Source organism: Narcine bancroftii, chromosome 5, assembly GCF_036971445.1.
Source record: "Narcine bancroftii isolate sNarBan1 chromosome 5, sNarBan1.hap1, whole genome shotgun sequence".
Taxonomy (NCBI): Eukaryota; Metazoa; Chordata; class Chondrichthyes; order Torpediniformes; family Narcinidae; genus Narcine; species Narcine bancroftii.
Genome location: NC_091473.1, coordinates 161,265,247 through 161,285,623, shown reverse-complemented (window position 1 = coordinate 161,285,623; position 20,377 = coordinate 161,265,247). Strand labels below are relative to the sequence as shown.

Sequence of the window (20,377 nt, the reverse complement as noted above, 5' to 3'; positions counted from 1 at the left end):
GGCACCAATGCAAACCTGGCAAACTCAACAATGAAGTAATCTTGTTTATAAAATTATGTAAACATACAACATTTATTCATAATAACCAATCACAAATTTGACTAATTTTCAAAACATCTTTAGCACCGTGGGACAATCCTGGCCTTTCAGACACTGTCAGCTTGAATGAAATTCCATCATCAGACATAGAGGTGACAAGAGGATTGATTAGGGCAGGACAATAGACCTGTCGATATAGACTTTATCAAAGATTTTGACAAGGTTGAGCGTGGAAGGCTAGTCTAGAAGGACTTAATACATAGGAGCAGGAGTTAGCCATGTGGCCCATAGAGTCTGCTTTGCCATCCATTAAGATGTCAGCTGATCTAGCCATGGACTCATCTCCACTTACCTGGCCATTCCCCATAATCCCTAATTATGTGTCACAAGTACATTTAATGAGGCAACCTCTACTCCTCCACTGGGCAGGGAATTCCAGAGATTCACATTCTGTGGGAAAAGCAGTTCCTTCTTATCATTCTTAAAAATACTTCCTTAAATCTTGAGGCAATGCCTTCAAGTTCTAGTCTCATCTGCCACTAAGAAGAACCTCAATGTTTCTATCTTATCTGTTCCTCTCAAAGTTTTATGTTTTTATGAGATCCCCCTCATCCTTCAAAATTATGGAGGCTAATTTTTTCCCAGTGAACCCCCCCCCCCCCCCCCCCCCACCATGCACCACATCAAAGCCACTTTATCCCTTTTCCAGCAAGGCAACCATAACTGCACATAGTACTCCAGGTGTGGCCTCACCTGTCCTACCCTCAGTTGCAGCAGAGCTGACCTGTTCTTAAATTCAATCTCCCCAGCAATGAAGACTGACATTCCATTTGCCTTATAATCCTAAAAATTACAGCATGGAAACAGGCCATTTTGGCCCTTCTAGTCCGCACCGAACTAAGTACTTTCCTCTCGTCCACCTATCTGTACCCTGCTCATAACCCTCCATCCCTAGACCTATCCAATTTTTCCTTAAATGACAAAATTGACCCTGCCACCACTCTGAGTAAAGTTGTTGACCCTGCCACCACTCTGAGTAAAGTTGTTGACCCTGCCACCACTCTGAGTAAAGTTGTTGACCCTGCCACCACTCTGAGTAAAGTTGTTGACCCTGCCACCACTCTGAGTAAAGTTGTTGACCCTGCCACCACTCTGAGTAAAGTTGTTGACCCTGCCACCACTCTGAGTAAAGTTGTTCCTCTTCTTGTTACTTCTAAACTATTCCTTAAAAGACTACTAAACTTTCCCTACCCTGTAATCCTCTATTTTTCCTACATCCACGTCCCTGTCTAAGAGTCTCTTAAATGCCCCCAATATTTCAGCCTCCACCACCATCACCAGCAAGACATTCCAGGCACCCATAACTCTCTGCCTACAAAAACTTTTCCCTGATGACTCCCCTAAACTTCCCTCCTTTTACTTTGAACACAGGAACTCTGGTGTTTGCTATTCCTGCCTTGGGAAACAGGTTCCTCTCATAATCTTGTAGACCACTATTAAGTCTCCTCTCATCTTTCTATGCTCCAAAGAGAAAACCTTGCCTCATAAGACTTATTTTACAATCTAGGTAAGATTCTGGTAAAATCTTCTTTGCACCTTTCCATAGCTTCCACATCCTTCCGAAATTGAGATGACCAGAACAGAATACAATACTCTTGTGTGGTCTCAGCAGAGATTTGTAGTTGCAATATTACATCTCTAATAGTGAACTCAATTGCCCTATTAATGAAGTCCAGCATCCCATAGGCAATCTTAACTATCCTATCAACCTGTGCAGCAGCCTTGAGGGATGTATGTATTTGGACCCCAAGGTCCCTCTGTTCATCCACACTCATAACCAATCATTAACTCTGTACTCAGCCTCCTGATTTGACCTTGCAAAATACATCACCTTTGATACTACTGCACCTGCAAACTAAACTTTTGTGATTCATGCACAGGCACTCCCAGGTCCCTCTGCAGAACATCATGGTGCAGTCAAAACTACTATTTTTACTTGGCAAGTAGATAACCTCACATTTACCAACATTGTACTCCATCTGCCAGATCTGTGCCTACACACACAATCTACATTTCTATACAGACTGCATAATTTGCTTTTCCACTCATTTTAGTGTCACCACCAAATTTAGATACACTACACTGTCCCTTTTTCTAAATCATTAATGTACATCGTGAACAGTTGTGGGCCCAGCACTGACCCTTGTGACACTCTGCTCACCACCGATTGTCAACTAGAAAAGCACCCATTTATACCAACGTTCTGCTTTCCATTGATTAACTAATCCTTTATCCATGCTAATATATTACCCCTTCCCCCCCCCCCCCCCCCCAACCCCTTCATGTATCCTTCCTGCAGAAGAATTTTGTGCAGCACCTCAAATATCTTTTGGGAAAAATCCAAGTACTGGATACCACATCCCTCTGTTTCCACAGCATTACAGCAGAATCTAGATGAACTGGAAAAGTGGGCCAAGGAACGGCAGGTGGAAATTAACTCGAACAAGTGGAAGGTTTTGCTCTTTGGTCAATTGAACCAAGGCAGGACTTGCACCGTGAATGGTAGGGCCCTGGAGAGAGTTGTAGAACAGAGGGACCAAGAGGTACATGTACATAGTTCTGGGAAAGTGGTGATACAAGTGGACAGGGTCGAGGTGTCAGGTACAACGAGTATTGTGCATAGTTGTGGTTATCCACCTATAGGAAAGATGTTATTAAGATGGAAATGGTGTGGAAAAGATTCATGATAATGTGAACAAGATTGGTTGGCTTGTTTCACAAGGAGAGGCTGGGACATTTCTCCTGGAGCGTAGGAGACAGGGCTGGGGGGGGGGGGGGAAGGAAATGAAGGGCAGCTAGAGGTTTTTAAAATTATGTGGAGCATTGATTAGGTGAATGGTCAAAGTCTTTTCCCAGAGTAAGAGAGTCTAAAAATAGAGAGCATAGATACAAGATGAGAGAGGAAAAATTTAGAGGATCTGAGGGACACCTCGATGTGTGTGAGGTCTGAGCTGTCAGAGAAAGGCACAATTGTAATGTCTGAAGAACATTTAGACAGGAACATGGATAGGAAAGGTCTTCAGGGATATGGGCCAAACACTAGCAAATGAGACTAGCTTGGTTGGTACAAGTTGGGCTGACGGTCTGTTTCTATGCTGTCCAACACTTGTGACATCTGCCAATTGATTTCTCTTTAATAAAGTCCATTCCTTCAACAATTCCCTGGTCTAGACTTGTGTCTCAACCACACCCTCCCGCTGAACATCTCAAGCATCTTCTGGGAACCTACAGCACGTCTTGTACTTCCACATCTTGCAACTCCCATTCCAACTTACCCCTTTAACTCACTGGCCAAATGATCTTATTTACAGCATATTTCCATGGCATCCCTGAACTCTCTTGAAAGATATTCACTTCAACTCACCACCTTTCTTGCAATAAAACTAATTTGCTTTTGCTCTTTCCAAGTTCTGACAGCATCTTTAACCTGGGGTTACCCACTTCTGTCTGGATGATCAGCCGAGTGTGTTCACTAAACAACAGTCTTTCGACCCCTGTTGTTTATTTTCTTTGACATTAAAGCTAAAGTCACTGTCGGATTTCAAAGTGTACAGGGATATGGAGAGCACAGCTACAAAAATACAAATATGCCTTTGATTCAGTGTAGCATTAGGAATGGCAGAGAAATGTTCTTATTAGAACTAAATTAATTTGAAGTGTAAAAAGTACACAAGTCCATGGAAACCTTGAGAAAGTAGAAACTTGGAGTTTTTAAATTAATATTGGTGCAGGTCAGCAGAACATCATGGGCTGAAGGGCTATGATATGCTTCTGGTGGGAAAGGAACAGGTGCTTTTGAAGTTAAAAGATGTCTTTTGCTGGCAAGATGGGGAGGGGAAAGCATTGGGTAAATAACAATGATAAACAATTAGGTTTGTGCAAAAGATAGGGAGTAAAAGACAAGAGAAACAACAGCCAATAAAATGGGTTCAATTAAATGAAAGGAAAAGGTAGCAAAATAAATTAATCCAAAGATTAACAAAGGGAGGTATTTAAATAAGAATAGGAAAAGGAATTCAAATACATTGCAGTCGAACAAAGGATATTTATCAAAGATCAGGGTTCCTGGGTTGGATCAAATTTAAAATGTAGGACGACAAAAAAAAAAAGGATTTCAGAAAACCAGAAATATTTTCTTATTTCTGGATTAAAAAATTTTTTTGAACACCTCAAAGACCAGAGTTCCTATAGTGGATCTTGAATAATCAAGGTCAAATATCCTTTTGGGAATACCGAACCAAATCTCAGTGCACCCATATGTGCAAAGCAATTAAAAAATAAATCCCTGAAAGTGCAGAATAAAATCAAAGAAAATCAACACAGCAGTGAGACAAAAGCAAAACTATGTGTTTAATCAAGGTGAAATTAACAAATGGAAGTGCAAACAATTCATTTTTACAACAAATATTTTGCAAGAACGTGAATATGAAACATCCCTCTAAAGCTGGGGCTCCACAGAAAGAGAATAAAGAATAAGAGAGCATAGGTCAACAAGCAGGGCTGAGGAACCTTTCGATAACACAAGAGAGAGGTGTTTCAAGGTAAAAAGATGGCCCGCATGGAATTGGTATGAGAGAGGGGAATGGAGAAAGCATGTAGGAGAAGAGAGAACAAGCGGAAGTGAAGGGAGAGATAGAGGATATGAAGAGAGAGAAAATGGAGGTGAGGCAAGAGAACAAGGAAGGGGGAGGTTAATGCCAGCAGAAAGGACAGCATGGTGGGATGGGAGTTGTGGGGAAGATTGAGAGAACATTTTTAAAAAATGAACCAAAACACATTTCTTTCCCTTATTAAAAAACAAAGTTACTTATCTTTTTATTTAAACAGAGTTATTTCCCCAGGTGGACTATTTTCATAGTCTCGAATGCACTTCAGGAACTCGGTGGCAATGTCCAAGGATTGTGCAGCTGTGTATTAGTCCCCAACACCCAACTTCAGAGGGCAAGAACCACTAATCATTAGAGCTTCAGCTTGTGTTCTTTAATCTCAAAAATTGCAGATTAAAGCCAACACCACCATTATTCCCAACACAAGTCTTGTGGCTCTCTGACTCTCATACCCCTCCCACTTCTCACTAAGATCTTGAATATTTCCTGTCAATATTCAGGAATGTTCTCAATCACCAAAAGAGCTAGCCAGGAGCAGAGGAGAAGGGGAAAATCATACCAGACACCCTCACCAGCCACATGAATGCAATTCTCCACTGGATATTAAGAACCTAACCTCCCTTCCCATTCCTAACTAAAGGCAGGGTCTGATTCCTGAAACTGCCTCCTTCACAGTGGAGCAACTTCACCCAATGGCTGAAGGGCTGCACTTTCAAAGGAGCAACCAACGATTGGCCCTGAAAGGTAGCAATGCCCACATCGTGAGAACAGGGCTGGAGTGAGACCTTCATTCAGTGGCACTGGCTAGACATTCCATTTGCATGGCTGTTTCAGCAAATGCACAAACCCTCAGATCCACAGGAAAAGCAATGGGTGGATTCAGACACAACAGGAGAGAATGAAACAGGAGACAAATAACGAGACAGGAACCAAGGCTACTGCAGTTTGGTGTTCAGTATATTAAAGCAAATACATTTTGATAATAGGAAAATATTTCAGTGAAAGAACAGAGTATTTGGAAATTATACTGGAAAGGAGAAATATAGAATCACCTTGTGATTCAGCAACTGCTTCAAAAACTGAAGTGTTCCTGCTTCTCAAATCCAACCTTGGAAATGTAAGGGACAAATGGAGATGCAGTAACTGAGGAACTACCAGTGTGGAGGCCATTCCACCAGGTGTAAAAGCAGCTTCAATTTGGAAGCAGCTTACAGGTGCAGCAAGGCCACATAGAAGTCTGGGCCCTGCGGTGCAGTGGCAGCTTTCACTCAGGTGTATGTAAACTCGTGTAACTGAGAATCAATTGGATAAAGTGACATTGGAGGAATCCTTCAGATGCTAGTCATTCCAGTTGTCCTCCACTTTATTTTGAGGCAATGGAATAGAAACACTAAATGATCCAATGTAATTCTGACTTTGAGAACCGTAATTCCTATGTAATAAGATTATTCAGGAGTTGTTATGATATTCTATGGAGACAGAGCCCAGCCTGCTATGAGGATACCCAGTTTTCTTTCCAACCGTATAGCTAACAGATCATCGATGTTGCAAATGGAACACGTAATATGTGCACACGCAAACACGGACAGCCCAAAATCATTGGGCAGGTGCCCAAAATGGACATGCAAGCCAAGGTGCATTTTCAGCAGTTTTGAGCACCAATCCAATATTCCAAAGAGGTTTTTTTTGCAGGGTGGGGGGGGGGGGGGAGATGACGGGTAGTGGGCAGGGAGAGGAGAAAGAGAAGCAGGTGGGAGGATAGCTTTCATGCAAAGGTAACACCAGTAACAAGAACACACAGAGGTCAGGTCAGCGTTCCATTCTTATCCAGCAGGTCATCTTGATTAATTCCCTGTTCTTCTCAGCCCATCTTTGACTCATTATTTCAATGTTAGGTCCAAAGTGAGTCAGAGGTTTGAGCTACACCCCAGTGAGCACCAGACAACCCACGAAAGCTCAGCTCCCAGTGCTTAACGTCTAATTTTCAAGTTTCATGAAACAATTTCCTTTCGCCCTTCAAAAAAAAAATCAGGAAATGTTATACAAATCAAAAGGGCTCTCCTTTTCTTTTCTATGAAGCAGATTGAAGAGAGATTTTAAAAACTAGCCGAAGCAGTGATGGCACATAGGGGAGCCCAGATGTGATCGCCAAAACAAAGAGCAGATCAGGAGCTCGATTTCCCACGAGCGTGAACACTGGCGACAGCATCATTATTCAAATACATTTGCCCAGACCACTTTTAAAACCCATTTCAGCAAGTATCATCGTCCCAGCAAGGCATCAATGATACAAAAACACCAAGACCACTTGCTCCCAACCATCTCATTCCTCGCATCTAGAATTCAGGCCCCACAGAAAAGGGCAGGGTGAGGTGGCCGGAGGGAAGGTGGGGTAAAGTACCAGTAAGGAAGAAGGAAGGTAGAGTGGGTGGGAAGGGAAATAAATTAGTTTTATGAATTGAGGGATTATTTTTCGTCCAAAGTGCCAGGTCTCTTGCTGCGACATGCAGTTTACACACAGTCCCCATGATCAGGACATTCAGTCTACTTCCTCCACGTTTCCATAGGCTGGGGCGCAGTCCGCTGGATGTGTGAACAAGTCAGACACCGAGTCTGAAGTCAGCTGGGGAGCTTCTTCCGAGTCCAGATCTGCCCCCCGGGGTGCCTGACTAGAAGCCTGTAAATATATCAATCCCAAAATTTAGGACAAAAAGAGAGTACAAAAGGGTGGTGCAATTCAAAATCCGTTGAAAAAGTGCAATAAAAATTTATTCCATCTTTTTTGGCATTCAACTGTATTTGCATATTTTATGAATCATATTTAAACCTCAAAATGATACAGTCAAGTGTCAACCATTTAAACTGACACTTGAGTGCATGTACTGAAAATTGTAACAAATTTAAACTCTCCACTTTGACATGTTTTAAACATGTTAACATTACAATAATTTTAAAAAATATAAAATATACATTTGATGGAAGAGGAGTCATTGTGACATCTATTTTTATACAATTCAGAGATAAAACATCACACACACTTCAGTAAACAGCCTTTGCATGTAACATTTGAGATACAATAAGAAATTTTTAAAAAAGACAATGGTTTATAATCCTGATCAAGTGTTAGGGTTGCAACATCCTGCAAAGATAGTTAACACAATTTCATTCCTAGAGGACAACATTGCTTGATCGAGGTTGTCTCATGCTGGACAAGTGCACATTTAATGAGTGCATTGTGTCATTGAAGCCCTCTTTGTTTCCTAGTCCTTCCTTGCCATCTGCACATTACCCTGGTTTTGGAGGGGACGAGAGCGATGCAGCTGATCTGCTACCAGCAGTGGCTCAAAAATAGCAACCTCGGTCAGATTTACTGCACTAGTCCTTCCTCCAGAAATCAGTGGCTTAATCTGCATGGTCTGACTGTGAGGGTACTTGGTGTCTTCATCTCTTGGTGGCAAAAATAAACAGCTCACTGCTTAAAATTTGGTGGGCTTTAAAAGAAAAAAAATCTCACATTGCTTTCAAGAGTGTATTAACTGGAAATTGTTCAAAAATAACTATGCAAAATTAAAGCAGTATTAAGATCAAACAACAGGCAGAGGTCCAAGACTACCAGTATTAAAATTTTTATTTTTCTTGCAAGAACCACAGTTAGTTTTAATGTGCAGTAAATGCATCATCACTATCTCACCATCAACATTAACTGTCTCACAGATGGAACATGCAGTGGATGGAAACAGTCCCTTGAAAGTACCGTCCTTTTTAAAAAAAATGTTGTGATAAAACAAGGCCACAGTGTGTAAGATGTGGAAAACACAGATTAAAAAGGGGCCCATGAATTTATAGGCTGTCACAAGTATGGAAATGGGGAATAGCTTGATTAAGGACAAGAGAGAGAGAGAGACGAGGGACTGGTGCTGTTACAATCACTGTCGCCCTCACTGCTGCGTGTCCTAAATGAGCAGTGGGTACAGGACATTTACAAAGAGAGCTAGCATTGCAGCAAAGGTGCTTAGGACAAAGTATCGGATGCAATCTTGGTCTGAGTAGTCTGCAAGTTGAGTTGTTGAAAGGTCCTCGTTGGTCCGAGACTGCAGTGGCCTAAGTCCCTGATTATGCCTGCCTGGTGTGCGTGGTGCCTCTTCCCCTGCATCTTCTGCCTCCAACTCCTGCCATATTAGAGAAGCCTGCGATTTGTGGAAACTCCCATCAGCCTCTCAAAAGAAAATGGTAGACAGGCCTTCTCTAACTCAACTTCCCAAAAACAAAGCCAGCATAGTACACGAGAAATGTGCAAGAGGTTCTGTGGCAATCACAATGTGGCATCAACTGGTTCAATATTTTTGTAAAAAGGCAAAATAGAAATAATGACAAATGCTTGTGCATCCACGAGGTGTGTCCATGGAAACATCGGCAGTGTGTGATGAGCTCATGGAGTTACCACAGTGCAAGCTCAGGCTTAGTACTATGGCTGGGAGAATTAACGTTGGATCCAAAGGAAACACATTTTGAAGGTTTCTCTGAAGAAAAAGCCAGATATAACGTGGTGGTAGCTTAAAGTGCTTAAGGTATGAGGCCCAATTAGACCACTGTCCCAAGTCAGACTGGATAATTGATCAGGTGCAGAAAAGTGGACTAAGTCATGATGACATTGCACCTCCGAAAATTTAACATGGAATGGATAGTAGCAAACAGAAGCCACTGTGAACCAGCATTTCTGTTCCCCAGCACTGAAGGATCAGCTGCTCCAGCCCTGGATGAGCACAGGTCTGCCCCGAGTTCTCAGGTCGGCTATAGTCAGTAAAGCATGTGATTTGGTTAAAAAAGGATCAACAGTTCATAAAGACAGTGTGATTGAACATAATTTAAAATGACTATAATCGAGTGGGAGGTGTCTCTCTTTTTGACTTCTCAATGAAAATTGCTACAGAACCTTTTGCACATCCAAGATGCAACTGATTAAATGAGGTTAAAATATTTCGATCAGACTCATTTGAGAGTAAGCTTAGTTCATGCACAAATTGGTTTTGAAGGCTCTGCTGATTGATTGTGCAAGGTTACATTTTAAGCGGATGAATTCAACACTTTAACCCCTAACCCACCAAAGATTTTAAATCAGCACAACTCTCAAGTTTGCCTGGCTTAATTTATCAAACTACATCAAATCAGGGTAAAGAGAAATATGTAATCAACATGAGAATGGTAAACATACAAATATATAAAATTCACACAAGGTAATTAGAAGTATTCAGCTTGTGTTTAGAACTCAGTTTAAAAGATGCACTATTTATCTTAGAAGTATATTGGAAAAACAAGGTGGACATATCACATTTCTGATGTTAAAGTTATACTAGGAGAAAATGGATGATCCTGACTCTGTTCTCCACTGCTAAATTGGATGAGAACACAGAGTCGGTGCTTTCAAATTGCAGCATCCGGGTCGCCCTCCTGGGACCTGGGTGCGATTACTGGGTGCACCATTCAAATTGCAGCCAGACCTACCTGATAAATTGCCAACCTGGCGATTTAAGGGGGATCCTGCCCCCATGATGACATGTGAGTGAAGCGTCACACACTCATCAGAAATACCGGATGTCAGTCGTTCTTTAATTCAATACATTTTGGAAGAGTATCATAAAGCACACTTGTCACCATTATTGGGGATGAACTAAGAATATACCTTCACTCTGTGCTATTTAATCAGTTGCTTCCATTTCTGCAATCACTTGTGCACCTCGAGCTTCTGATGCAGTCTTGATGCAGAAACAGCTTAGGAAAACATGGTTCTTTTCAGGATTCGATAACCAAAGGCAGTAATTGCCCAAAATGTACCACGCAACTGTGTATTCCTGGAGAATTGGTTAATGACATCATCAAAACGGTTTCAGCTTTGCTTCTGAAACCCTGTGTTCCAAATACAGTACTAGTATTAGTAAATTAAGGGTTTGATTATATCTTCAGTCTTATCTACCATCCTGAAAGAAGCCCATATATATATATATATATACACACACACACACACAAGTACCATTGTCATGGTAACCCCCCACCATCAGTTGCTGCCCCACCCCTCCACGATGTGCCGCTGCCACGATCAGGGAGAGAGTGGGGGGCTGCGATGTGCTGCTGCCTTACCCAGACCGATTCCAGCCCGTGGGGGATTATGGGTAAGGAAGGCGGGCACTGCTCCCGCACTCCTGCATTAAGCCATTGCCGTTAACTGGAATGGCGTTCGAGGCAGCAGCACATTGCGGCCCCCTTCGATCGCAGCAGCAACCACTCTCCCTTTGTTCATGATCCCCCCCTCCCCCACAGCAGTGGCACTTCAGCCAGAGGTTTTCCTGTGATGCACACATACAAGCGCTGACGTCACTTGAGCAACTGGGTCAGCCATTTTCCTTTTCAAACTGCTGGACCAGGATGCCCGGGTAAGTTTTACTGGGTGCCCTGACCACCTCTGAGATAGGTCAGGGAACCGGTTGGACCCTTTCAAATTGTCATATACCTGGATCACTAACCATGCAAATTTTACATGGCAGTTTGAAAGGGTCTAGTAAGAAAGGAATGGGGCTTCAATGTGATGCTGCCTTGTTGAATAACTACCAAATATAAGGGAACAGTCCTCAGCTGGACAAGGGGGCAACATTTTCCTCACCCTCAATCTGTGGAAATGAGGAAAAATGTTAGGCTAATAGGTATCCTTACAATGAATAAGCCAGGATTTCAAATGAATGAACAAGGGAGGCCCTGGAGATCCAGAAGAGACGGCAGATAATATTATCTGAAGCTGAGCACAGCTGGTTGAGCAGCAGTGGGAGAAATATTAATTTAATTTTTTCATGATACAGCCTAGAAGAGGGCCTTCTGGCCCATGAAACCCTGGCCTAAATACACCCAATTAGCTCACCAATCTTGTACATTTTTTTGGAGGGTGAGAGGAAACTGGTCATGGGGAGAATATGTAAAGCTCCTTACAGACAGCACCAGCTGTAATAGCATTGAGCTAAACACAATGGTCAACGCTGCAGGCAAAGCCCCAATAAAGGGATCTGACTGTTCTGACGCTGTATGGCTTCCTTCAACAGATTGGGTTCAGACAGAAGGGAGGGCATTTTTTGTGATCATAGCAGTCTCACACAGAACATGAACATAATTGGCATGAAAATCTGTTTTAAAAAGACAGCTCAAGCTTGGAGAAATGTAGTCAGTTTAAGTAAACATTTTGACACATATTTAAAATTTACAAGGTCAGGATTAATTCTTTACACTTTTCCATAATGCACCCTACATTGGAAGCAGCATTGTATGACTTTGAAAACAACGACCTGAAAAATACTTAGCTGAATGAATAATTCAGCTTTTCGTCCTGTAGGAGTCCCATGGAGGATTTACTCCAGGACAGAGCCAACAATTTTCTGGAAAACGGGTGGATTAGTAGCAGTGGAGAACCAAAGATGACCCTATTGTGAACCCTTCCATAAGCTGACAAGGGCTCGTAATATTTCTCATTCTACTCTTGAAGTTCTGACTTGTTTATGTTCAATCTTCATTTGTTTCCTCTTGCCTCTACTTCTTCCCCAAGTGATGCCCAACCCCCAGATGCTGGGGGACGATGGAGAGAAAGCAGCAAGAGCAGACAGATGGAGCACTGCTACAGGGAGACTCGCATAACAGATCTACTGAAAGCAATGAACAGCGCAAAGCCTGGAGGGGCCAAATCTAAATTAAGAAAGGTCACCTTTGAGCACTTAATCTTACCAAGGTTGTGAACACGGAGGGCTCCAGGAGACCGCGATACAAAACCATTTTTAAAATGTTTTGTTTTAAAGGGAACAGACTAACAGCTGCAGGCATTCTCCAAATAAATTTGGAAGCTTCGATCTTGCTTTTTGAGGTTTTCTGTGAATTTTACAATCCAATATAGCGCCAGAGTGGTGATTTTTCTTGATGCCTGTACAACATGCAAAAACTAAGTGTGTCCCTGTACCTCAGTACACATGACAATAACCTAAGCTAAAAAGCATAGGCCTGACAACCAGTCTGCAGTACTGGCTATAAACTGGTAGAGGGAAAAACTAGTCTAGCATGGTGCAACACTGAAAATGCAAAGCATTCAAATTTGGCATCAAGGAGTCGGCACCTGAAATGCTGATCAACCATTTTGACCTGTTGTCAAATCTGCCGAGTTTCTCCAGCAACTCTGTCTGCTCAAGATTACACCATCTGTAGCTTTTGTTTCTCAAGATTGCTGTCACCCTGAACAGAACCATTAAAAAAATGCCCCTAATTTGCTGTAAAGTGGAACCAACTTCAGTAGTTATCTTCCAGTTACAATGTAGCCTGGTTGCCCAATGCCACATCACACAAACCTGCAAAAATCGTCACTGAAAAAGAGGGTAGCAGCGTTTAGAATGCCTCTTTCTTCAATTTCCCTGACCAATTCAAGATTAATGCCAGCTATCGCTCTATTGGGTACGTGTTGATGGAGGTTGAGGAAGGCAAGGCTACTTGTCCCCATTTGCAGGAACTCATCACCCTTCATACCCATGTCATTGGTCCCCACTTGACTGAGGTTCAAAATGAGTTTAGGAATGGTAGACTGCAGAAAACTTTCCTTCCTTATCAAATGTGATTAAAACTGAAGATAAAGGTCAAAAGGTAAAGGTTCCATTGTTGTCATGTAACACTACATTTAGAATGTAACATACATGAAATTCTTCAACTTTTGTCTACCGTCAGGCAGACAGAGTTGCCATTTTGTCCAGTGCCTCTCAGCACCTGGTGTTCCTAGGTGGTCTCCCTTCCAAGTACTAACCAGTCCTGGGCCTGCTTAACTTTTGAGATCAGCCACTCTCAGGCATATTCAGGCTATTAGGTGCTGTAGAGGAAAGATTTAGAATAGGGGGAGAGATTCAAAGGGGACATTTTTCACCCAGAGAACAAGTAGCTGGAATACACTACCAAGAGAATGGAGGAGGCAAAGTGAGAGGATTTAGAGAGTGTCTAGGAATGTACCTCAATTGTCCAGGTGTGGAAGGCTACAGCCAAAGTGCAAGAAGATGGGGGCCCATGACCAGCCTGGATATGGTGGGCCGAAAAACCTGTTTCCATGCTGCAAGACTTTACAGCTCTAAAGTCTGACACTCGTTTAAAGGGCAGATTGGTCATATAATACGGCAGATACATACCAAAATCATATCCTCTAATTTCATCGTGGGAGTGGAGGCTCAGTTTCAAAAGTATTATTAACTTTGATAAAGCATACTCTAACATATTGTTAAAGTTTGTGGACAGGGATCCTTTCTCTGAATGACGATCCAAGCTCAGCCATTCCTTCCAAAGCCCATGTTTACTGGTCTGTTTCATAACTTACACACCAAAACTGATGCATTTCTGATGGGCAGGGGTAAAAGGACAGCACAGAGGGGAGGTACAATTATCTATGGATTATTCCATGCTCCCAAAGAGCTCTGGTGGAATTAATCCTCTCACCAACCATCCATTTCTGACCCAGTTTCAACCAACGGGTTACAACATCCAGACTTTAAAACATAGGGGTTACAATTTCACTTTGTTTTATTGGTAACAACAAAGGATTTAACCCACTTTCTTTCACTTCTTGATTTGGTCCATGTTTTGATCATATGAATTAATTTCACAAACCCTCAGATCATGCTAGAAATATGACTCAACTTGTGCAATATTGGAAAGGGTTTCCACAAGTATCAGAGACAACAAGCTGGAATCATTCAAGGGCTGAAAAGCCCATTGGTGCTTAATGTGAATGAATGAATCCAGAGTCAGAGTATTGGAACACTAAGGGGTACTGAGCCGCAAGGTCACATCAACTCAGTACACTAATCACCCAGCAATTCTACTCTGTTACAGTCTTGTGTTACTTTTTAATCTGTATTTTTATAAGATATTTTAGAGAGTTACTGTGGGGGTTTGGACACACACATTTTGAAACTCAAATGCAAAGACACCTACATTCAGGATCACAAAACTAGTGTTATTGATTGCCAGTGAAAGCCTGAAACAATGAATGCTTGCTAAGCAGGACATCTGTTTACACAGAAATACATCTGGTCAAACAGGAGACCATTTACCATCATGACTTGTGCTTTTGGAAAAAAAAAGAAACTAAAACAGTATTGTTCAAGTCAGCCATGTGATTAAGACACTTCAAAAAGAAGCTTGAGTATCATCAACCAGATTGATCTGAAGACAGAAATGCAGTGAGATTCTGTGAGATGGACACTGCTGTGGTGTTCTCCTTGCCAAGGGGAAACCGTGATTTGCTATGGCTTTGGTATGGTCACTTGTGACTGACCTATATCTGGGTAAAGAATCAAGATCATTCTTGCATTTGGATTGCAACCATTTTGATGGTTATTTCATCTAAAACCCTTGCCTGGATCTGTGAAAGCATTGTGGAGGTCACAAGTTTCGTAACCCTTGCATAGGCAAGAAAGGGGGAAGTTGTGTCACATCATTTGTATGAAGAAACATTTCTCTGAAAGCAACTCGAGAAGAATTCATGAGTTTTGAGAAGTCTGATAACTTGGTGTCTCAACTAATTCATAATTACTTCTGAACAGTTTAAAGATTTTGAGATTCAACACAAGATTTCTAAGAATGAAATCTTTGAATTTGACTTTTCAGAATTGTGCCTAAGCTGTAATAGTTTGGGTAATCCATACATACATATATACATTTGCACATAGTTGGGGTTAAGTTTATAGTCAAGTTAGAATTATATTATTAATAAAAAAATTGTTTTAAGATACCAAGCTGAATTTCTATTACTGCTGGTCTGCCAATGTTTTCCGTTCCAGATGCTTACCTAGCTCTCTTTTGAATGCTCCAATTGAAGCTTCCTGTATTCTCTCCCTATGCCATGTGTTCCACACTCCCGACCACTTCCATAAAAAAAAACATTTCCATCTATCATATGGTTTTGTTATCAATTGTTTTTCACTCGGTCTGTGTTGAATCAGATTTTTTTGCCTAGTTCCACTGACCAGCACCCTATGCATAGCCCTCCATACCTCCCATTTATGAACCCCAAATTCTTATTAAATGTTAAAATTGAGCCCACATTCACCACTTCAGCTGGCAGCTCGTTCCACACTCCTATCACATTCTCTCTGAAGAAGATCCCCCTCAACTTTTCCCCGTTCACTCTTAATCCACATTCTCTGGTTTGTATCTCACCTACCCTCAATGGAAAAAGCCTATCTACATTTACTCTGTCTATATCCCTCATAATTTTAAACATCTCTCTGTCAAATCTCCCCTCATTCTTCTATGCTCTAAGGAATAAAGTCCTAACCTATTTAACTTTTCCCTGTAACTCAATTTCTGAAGTCCAGGCAACATCCTAGTAAATATTCTCTGCACTCTTTCTATGTTATTGGTATCTTTCCTATTGTTCGATGACTAAAACCGGTCACTATACAAATTGGGCTTAAACAATGTGCTATACAATCTGCTATATCTGAAAATCAAAATCCACCCTAACCTGTTGAGCCATGTTAAGGAACTGTTCTTGAGGTCCTAATCCAGTCATGGCTGGGGTCACAGAAGGAGGTGTTGCTGCCTGGGTTCAAGGATGATGACTTGTAGAGCTGTCTGTGTGGAGGTTGTATGCTCTCAATTTCCTCTGGTTGCTCTCGTCTCCTCTCACATCCCAAGGTCGCAGTTCCAAAGACTCTTGTAAATTTATATAGGTGTATCATGGAGTGTATTCTGACTGGTTGCACCACTGTCTGGTATGGAGGTGCCAATGCATGGGACAGGACAAGGCTACAGAGTTGTGAACTCAGTGTATTGGCAATTGAGCCACTGGCAGAAGCCATTTGGTGGGATCTACAAATAAAGGGGTTCAGGTTGGGCCAGGTGGAAGACAAAATCAATCTTTTCGCTGACGATTTGTCACTATATTTGACAGACCTGGGGTGGGGGGGTCATTAGCCAGACTGAGGACCACTCTGGAGGCTTATGGGAAGGTCTTGGGGTATAAAATAAATCTGGACAAAAGTGATATTATGCCTTTGACGAACAAAAATTATAAACAATATCAACAGAGAAGTCAATTTAAATTGCTGCAAGAAAGCATTAAATAGCTGCGGTTAAAAATGGACAAGGATTTGTGTAATTTATACAAAACTTAATTATTTGCCTTTGCATTGGAAGATTGAGGAGGATCTTGCTAGATTGAGGACTCTGCCCATAACACTGGTGGGCAGAGCAGAGTTAACTGTGTCAGAATGAAGGTGATGCCAAGACTCCAGTATCTTTTTCAATCAATACCCATTTTGTTGCCACAGGGCTTTTTTAAGACGCACAATGAATGCATCAGGAGTTTCCTGTGGAATGGTAAAGTTAGAATGCTAGAATCTTCATGGAAAAGTTGATGGGGGACTATAATTGGGGGGGGGGGTTAAAATTACCTAATTTCAAAAAACATTACTAGGCAGCCCAGGCAAGGTTTATCACCTCACTCTTGACAGAGGTCGTGTTCTCCTCCCCCCACCAAAAAAATTCCTGGGCACAAAGGTGGGGATATCTCCCAAAACACTTGACCCAAAACAACTTAATACCCTTGACTCTGGGTAATAAAATCCTGGACACGTGGTACCAGAAGAAGATCAGGTGCATCGAGGATTGTTGCAGGCAAAGGGAGCTCATGTCATTCAAGCAATTAAGGATTTGTCTAATAGAACATTCCTCTGCCATCTCCCTTTCAAGGGAGAGATGGGAGTTGGACTGGGCACAACAATTAATGAAGAGTGGGGGTAGGACCTGTGTCTGGACAATGTGACTGGGGTCATCAATGCCAGATACAGGTTGGTGCAGTACAATTTCTTGCACCAGTTGTACCTCACACACAAAAAAATTACACATATCAAAGCCAGAGTTGTACCTTCTGGGAGACATTGGAGACGTGAGTTTCAGAATGACCAAATGCCAAATTCCAATCATAAAGGTTGCCAGAAGGTGTATGACAGTTTCATGGAAGTCTGACTCCCAACTAAATAACACATGATGGAATGGGGAAATGCAGAGTTGCATTTCCCTGGAGAAAATCACGTACAATCTAAGGAAGAAACACAACATATTCGTAAGGTGTGGGAACCATATCTGAAATATATTGGCACACAGATTGATTAGTATCCCACCCACCTTTGAAATAGGGGTACTGTAGCAATCCATCGCAGAAGGGAAAGGAATATGATCAAAGAAGTGGGACATGACGCAGACGATATGTTTCTTTCAGATTGTTTTCCAATTTATTTTTAAATTAATTGTATCGATGTAATTTAATTGACTATACTTTCAGTTATACGAAGGTGAGGAGGGGATAAATATAGACTCTGAATGTTATATGAATGTTAAAAAATATGGTTTGTTTGAATTTTATGAGTCTATGAAAATTAAAATGAGTTGTGAACTCATTATGGGCACCAGTCTCCACTCCATTAAAGACATCTACAAGAGGTGGTGTCTCAAGAGAGCAGCCTCCATCCTCAGGGACCTCACCACCCAGGCCATGCCCTCTTCTCACTGCTACCATCAGGAAGGAGGTACTGGAGCCTAAAGACACACACTCAATGGCACAGAAGCAGCTTCTTCCTCTCTGCCATCAGATTTCTAACTGGATAATGAATTGCAGACACTACCTCACTCACTTTTTATGCACTCATTTATTTTTTTAATGTAATTTATAGCAATTTTTCACCTGTAATACTGCCCAAAACAGTATTTTGGGCACATGTTTACTATCAAAAACATGTTTCGTGACATGTTTTTGATAGTAAATTCTCTTTCTGTGAATCACCCCCTGAAGAAGTGCCTAGTCAGAGAATTAAGGGAGCATTGATGGGTATGAGACAGAAAATAAGTTGCAGGGAAATAAAAGTTGTCGAGTTGACAGTGCAGATTGGAGGAACCTGGTGGAATTCTCCTACCATTCTCTATTGTGCAAGTGGAGGAATGGGTTTTTTTCTGAGACAGCCTAGATGTTAGGCTAAATGGCCTCCTCCTGGTAAATATGTAATACAAGATAAACCTACAAGTTCCATCGAGTTGGGGATGGAAATAGACACCATGTCCGGAGTTGAAGCGGAACATCAATATGTAATGCAGCTAAACTTCGGAACAGGACATAGCTGTTCAACTGGGAGGCCAGCCAAGTTTCTTTTGGAGACACATAGGAGACTTTGGATGCTGGAATCTGAAGCTAACATCATCCGCTGGTGGAATTCTCTGGGTGGAAAAGAATGGTTGATGTTTCGAGTCTTGATAAAGGGTTTTAGCGTGAATTGTCAACTGTTCTTTTTGTCCCACAGATGCTGCTCAAGCCACTGAGTCCTCCAGCAGAGTGTAGCGTTTCTTTTGGAAATCAAGTTATTTTTTGCGACAACTTAAGAACAAGGTCATTCTGGGGGTTTTAATCCAGGGACATTCAAAGTAACAAATGTTGAGCCCAAGGTGTCAATGAGTAAAAGACAATCACGAAAGTGAAACAATTGCTGAGCCTGCAAAGTTTGTGACGCATTAGTTCAATCTTGTTACAGTTTCTGATATTTGACTCTAATCAGCTCTGCTAACCTTGCAAAACTGGCTCATGATCTCTGAGTAATCTCTCAATTACACATTCCTGTCCTGAAAGAAATGTACAATCAATAGGCTGTTTTGTCCAACAATACTGCTTGGCACAAGTTAGTTGACTAATTAAATCCAGGGCTTCAGCAAGAGCAGAGGGGACAGACTTCATCTGTTACCTCAAGGAGTGCCAACAACATAATCCTGCACAAATTGCTTCAAAACTCCACTCACTTAAACAATCATGGAAAAAGATTAAAGGAGTGGAACTGTATTTCAAGGTGGTAACAGAGCAAATGGCTTCCTACCGCATCAGAGATGCAGGAGTTGAATATTGCCCCCACCAGATGACCCTAACAACACTTGAAGTAACGTGAAGTCTAGCTTGTGGCTAAACAAGTCTGCAGATGCTAGAAAACTGAAGCAACATGCATGGATGCTGCCAGACCTGCTGAGTTCCTCCAGCTGTGTGTGTGTAGATTATGGTTAAATCAAAAGTGAGAAAGAAAAATAGACTGGAGCTACTGGGGTAAGGTTAGCTGACACTGGTTGTAGAAACTGAGGTGCCATCCTTGTCTAATTCCAAACTGAGTCTGATCCAGCATTTCCTGCCAAATGTGTAACACGGAATGAGAGGGACAAGTTTCAGCAGAAGAAGAGACTGCTGAGCCGCGGCAATTAAACCTATTGGTGTGAGTTTCATGCCTGCTCGGTTACTCCAGAATGATAAGGGAAAAGTACATTGAGAAGCCAACTCTCAAACATGATGATATCAGCAGAAAATGTAGAATGCTTCTCCAGGTCAATGCGTTTCAAACATATGCAGTGACATGGCCACAAAACCAGCTGACCTTGCAACTTCAGAAGCAGAGCAAGTAACCTTGAATAGTTCAATCAACTTCTACTGCAAACACGTTGGCCAACTTGAGAAAAATTTATTACAGCACATTTTAAGAGTGATTGTTCAGGGGCCCAAGCAAATCAGGTATCAACACAGTGCTGATTACGTAAGGGAAAACGTCTCAAGAGTTTTATGTCAGTCTCGCGACAGACAACAAAAG

General features: G+C 41.8%; 1 protein-coding gene across 1 annotated transcript in view; it reads right to left on the bottom strand.

The window, feature by feature from the left end:
- Nucleotides 1-4,430: 4,430 nt before the first annotated feature.
- usp19 (ubiquitin specific peptidase 19) overlaps nt 4,431-20,377 on the bottom strand; it is a 214,086-nt gene continuing 198,139 nt past the window's right edge. The window contains exon 49 of the mRNA XM_069942399.1: nt 4,431-7,383. Within this exon, the coding sequence (XP_069798500.1) occupies nt 7,246-7,383 (138 nt within the window). The 3' untranslated portion in view covers nt 4,431-7,245. The remainder of the gene's footprint in view (nt 7,384-20,377) is intronic.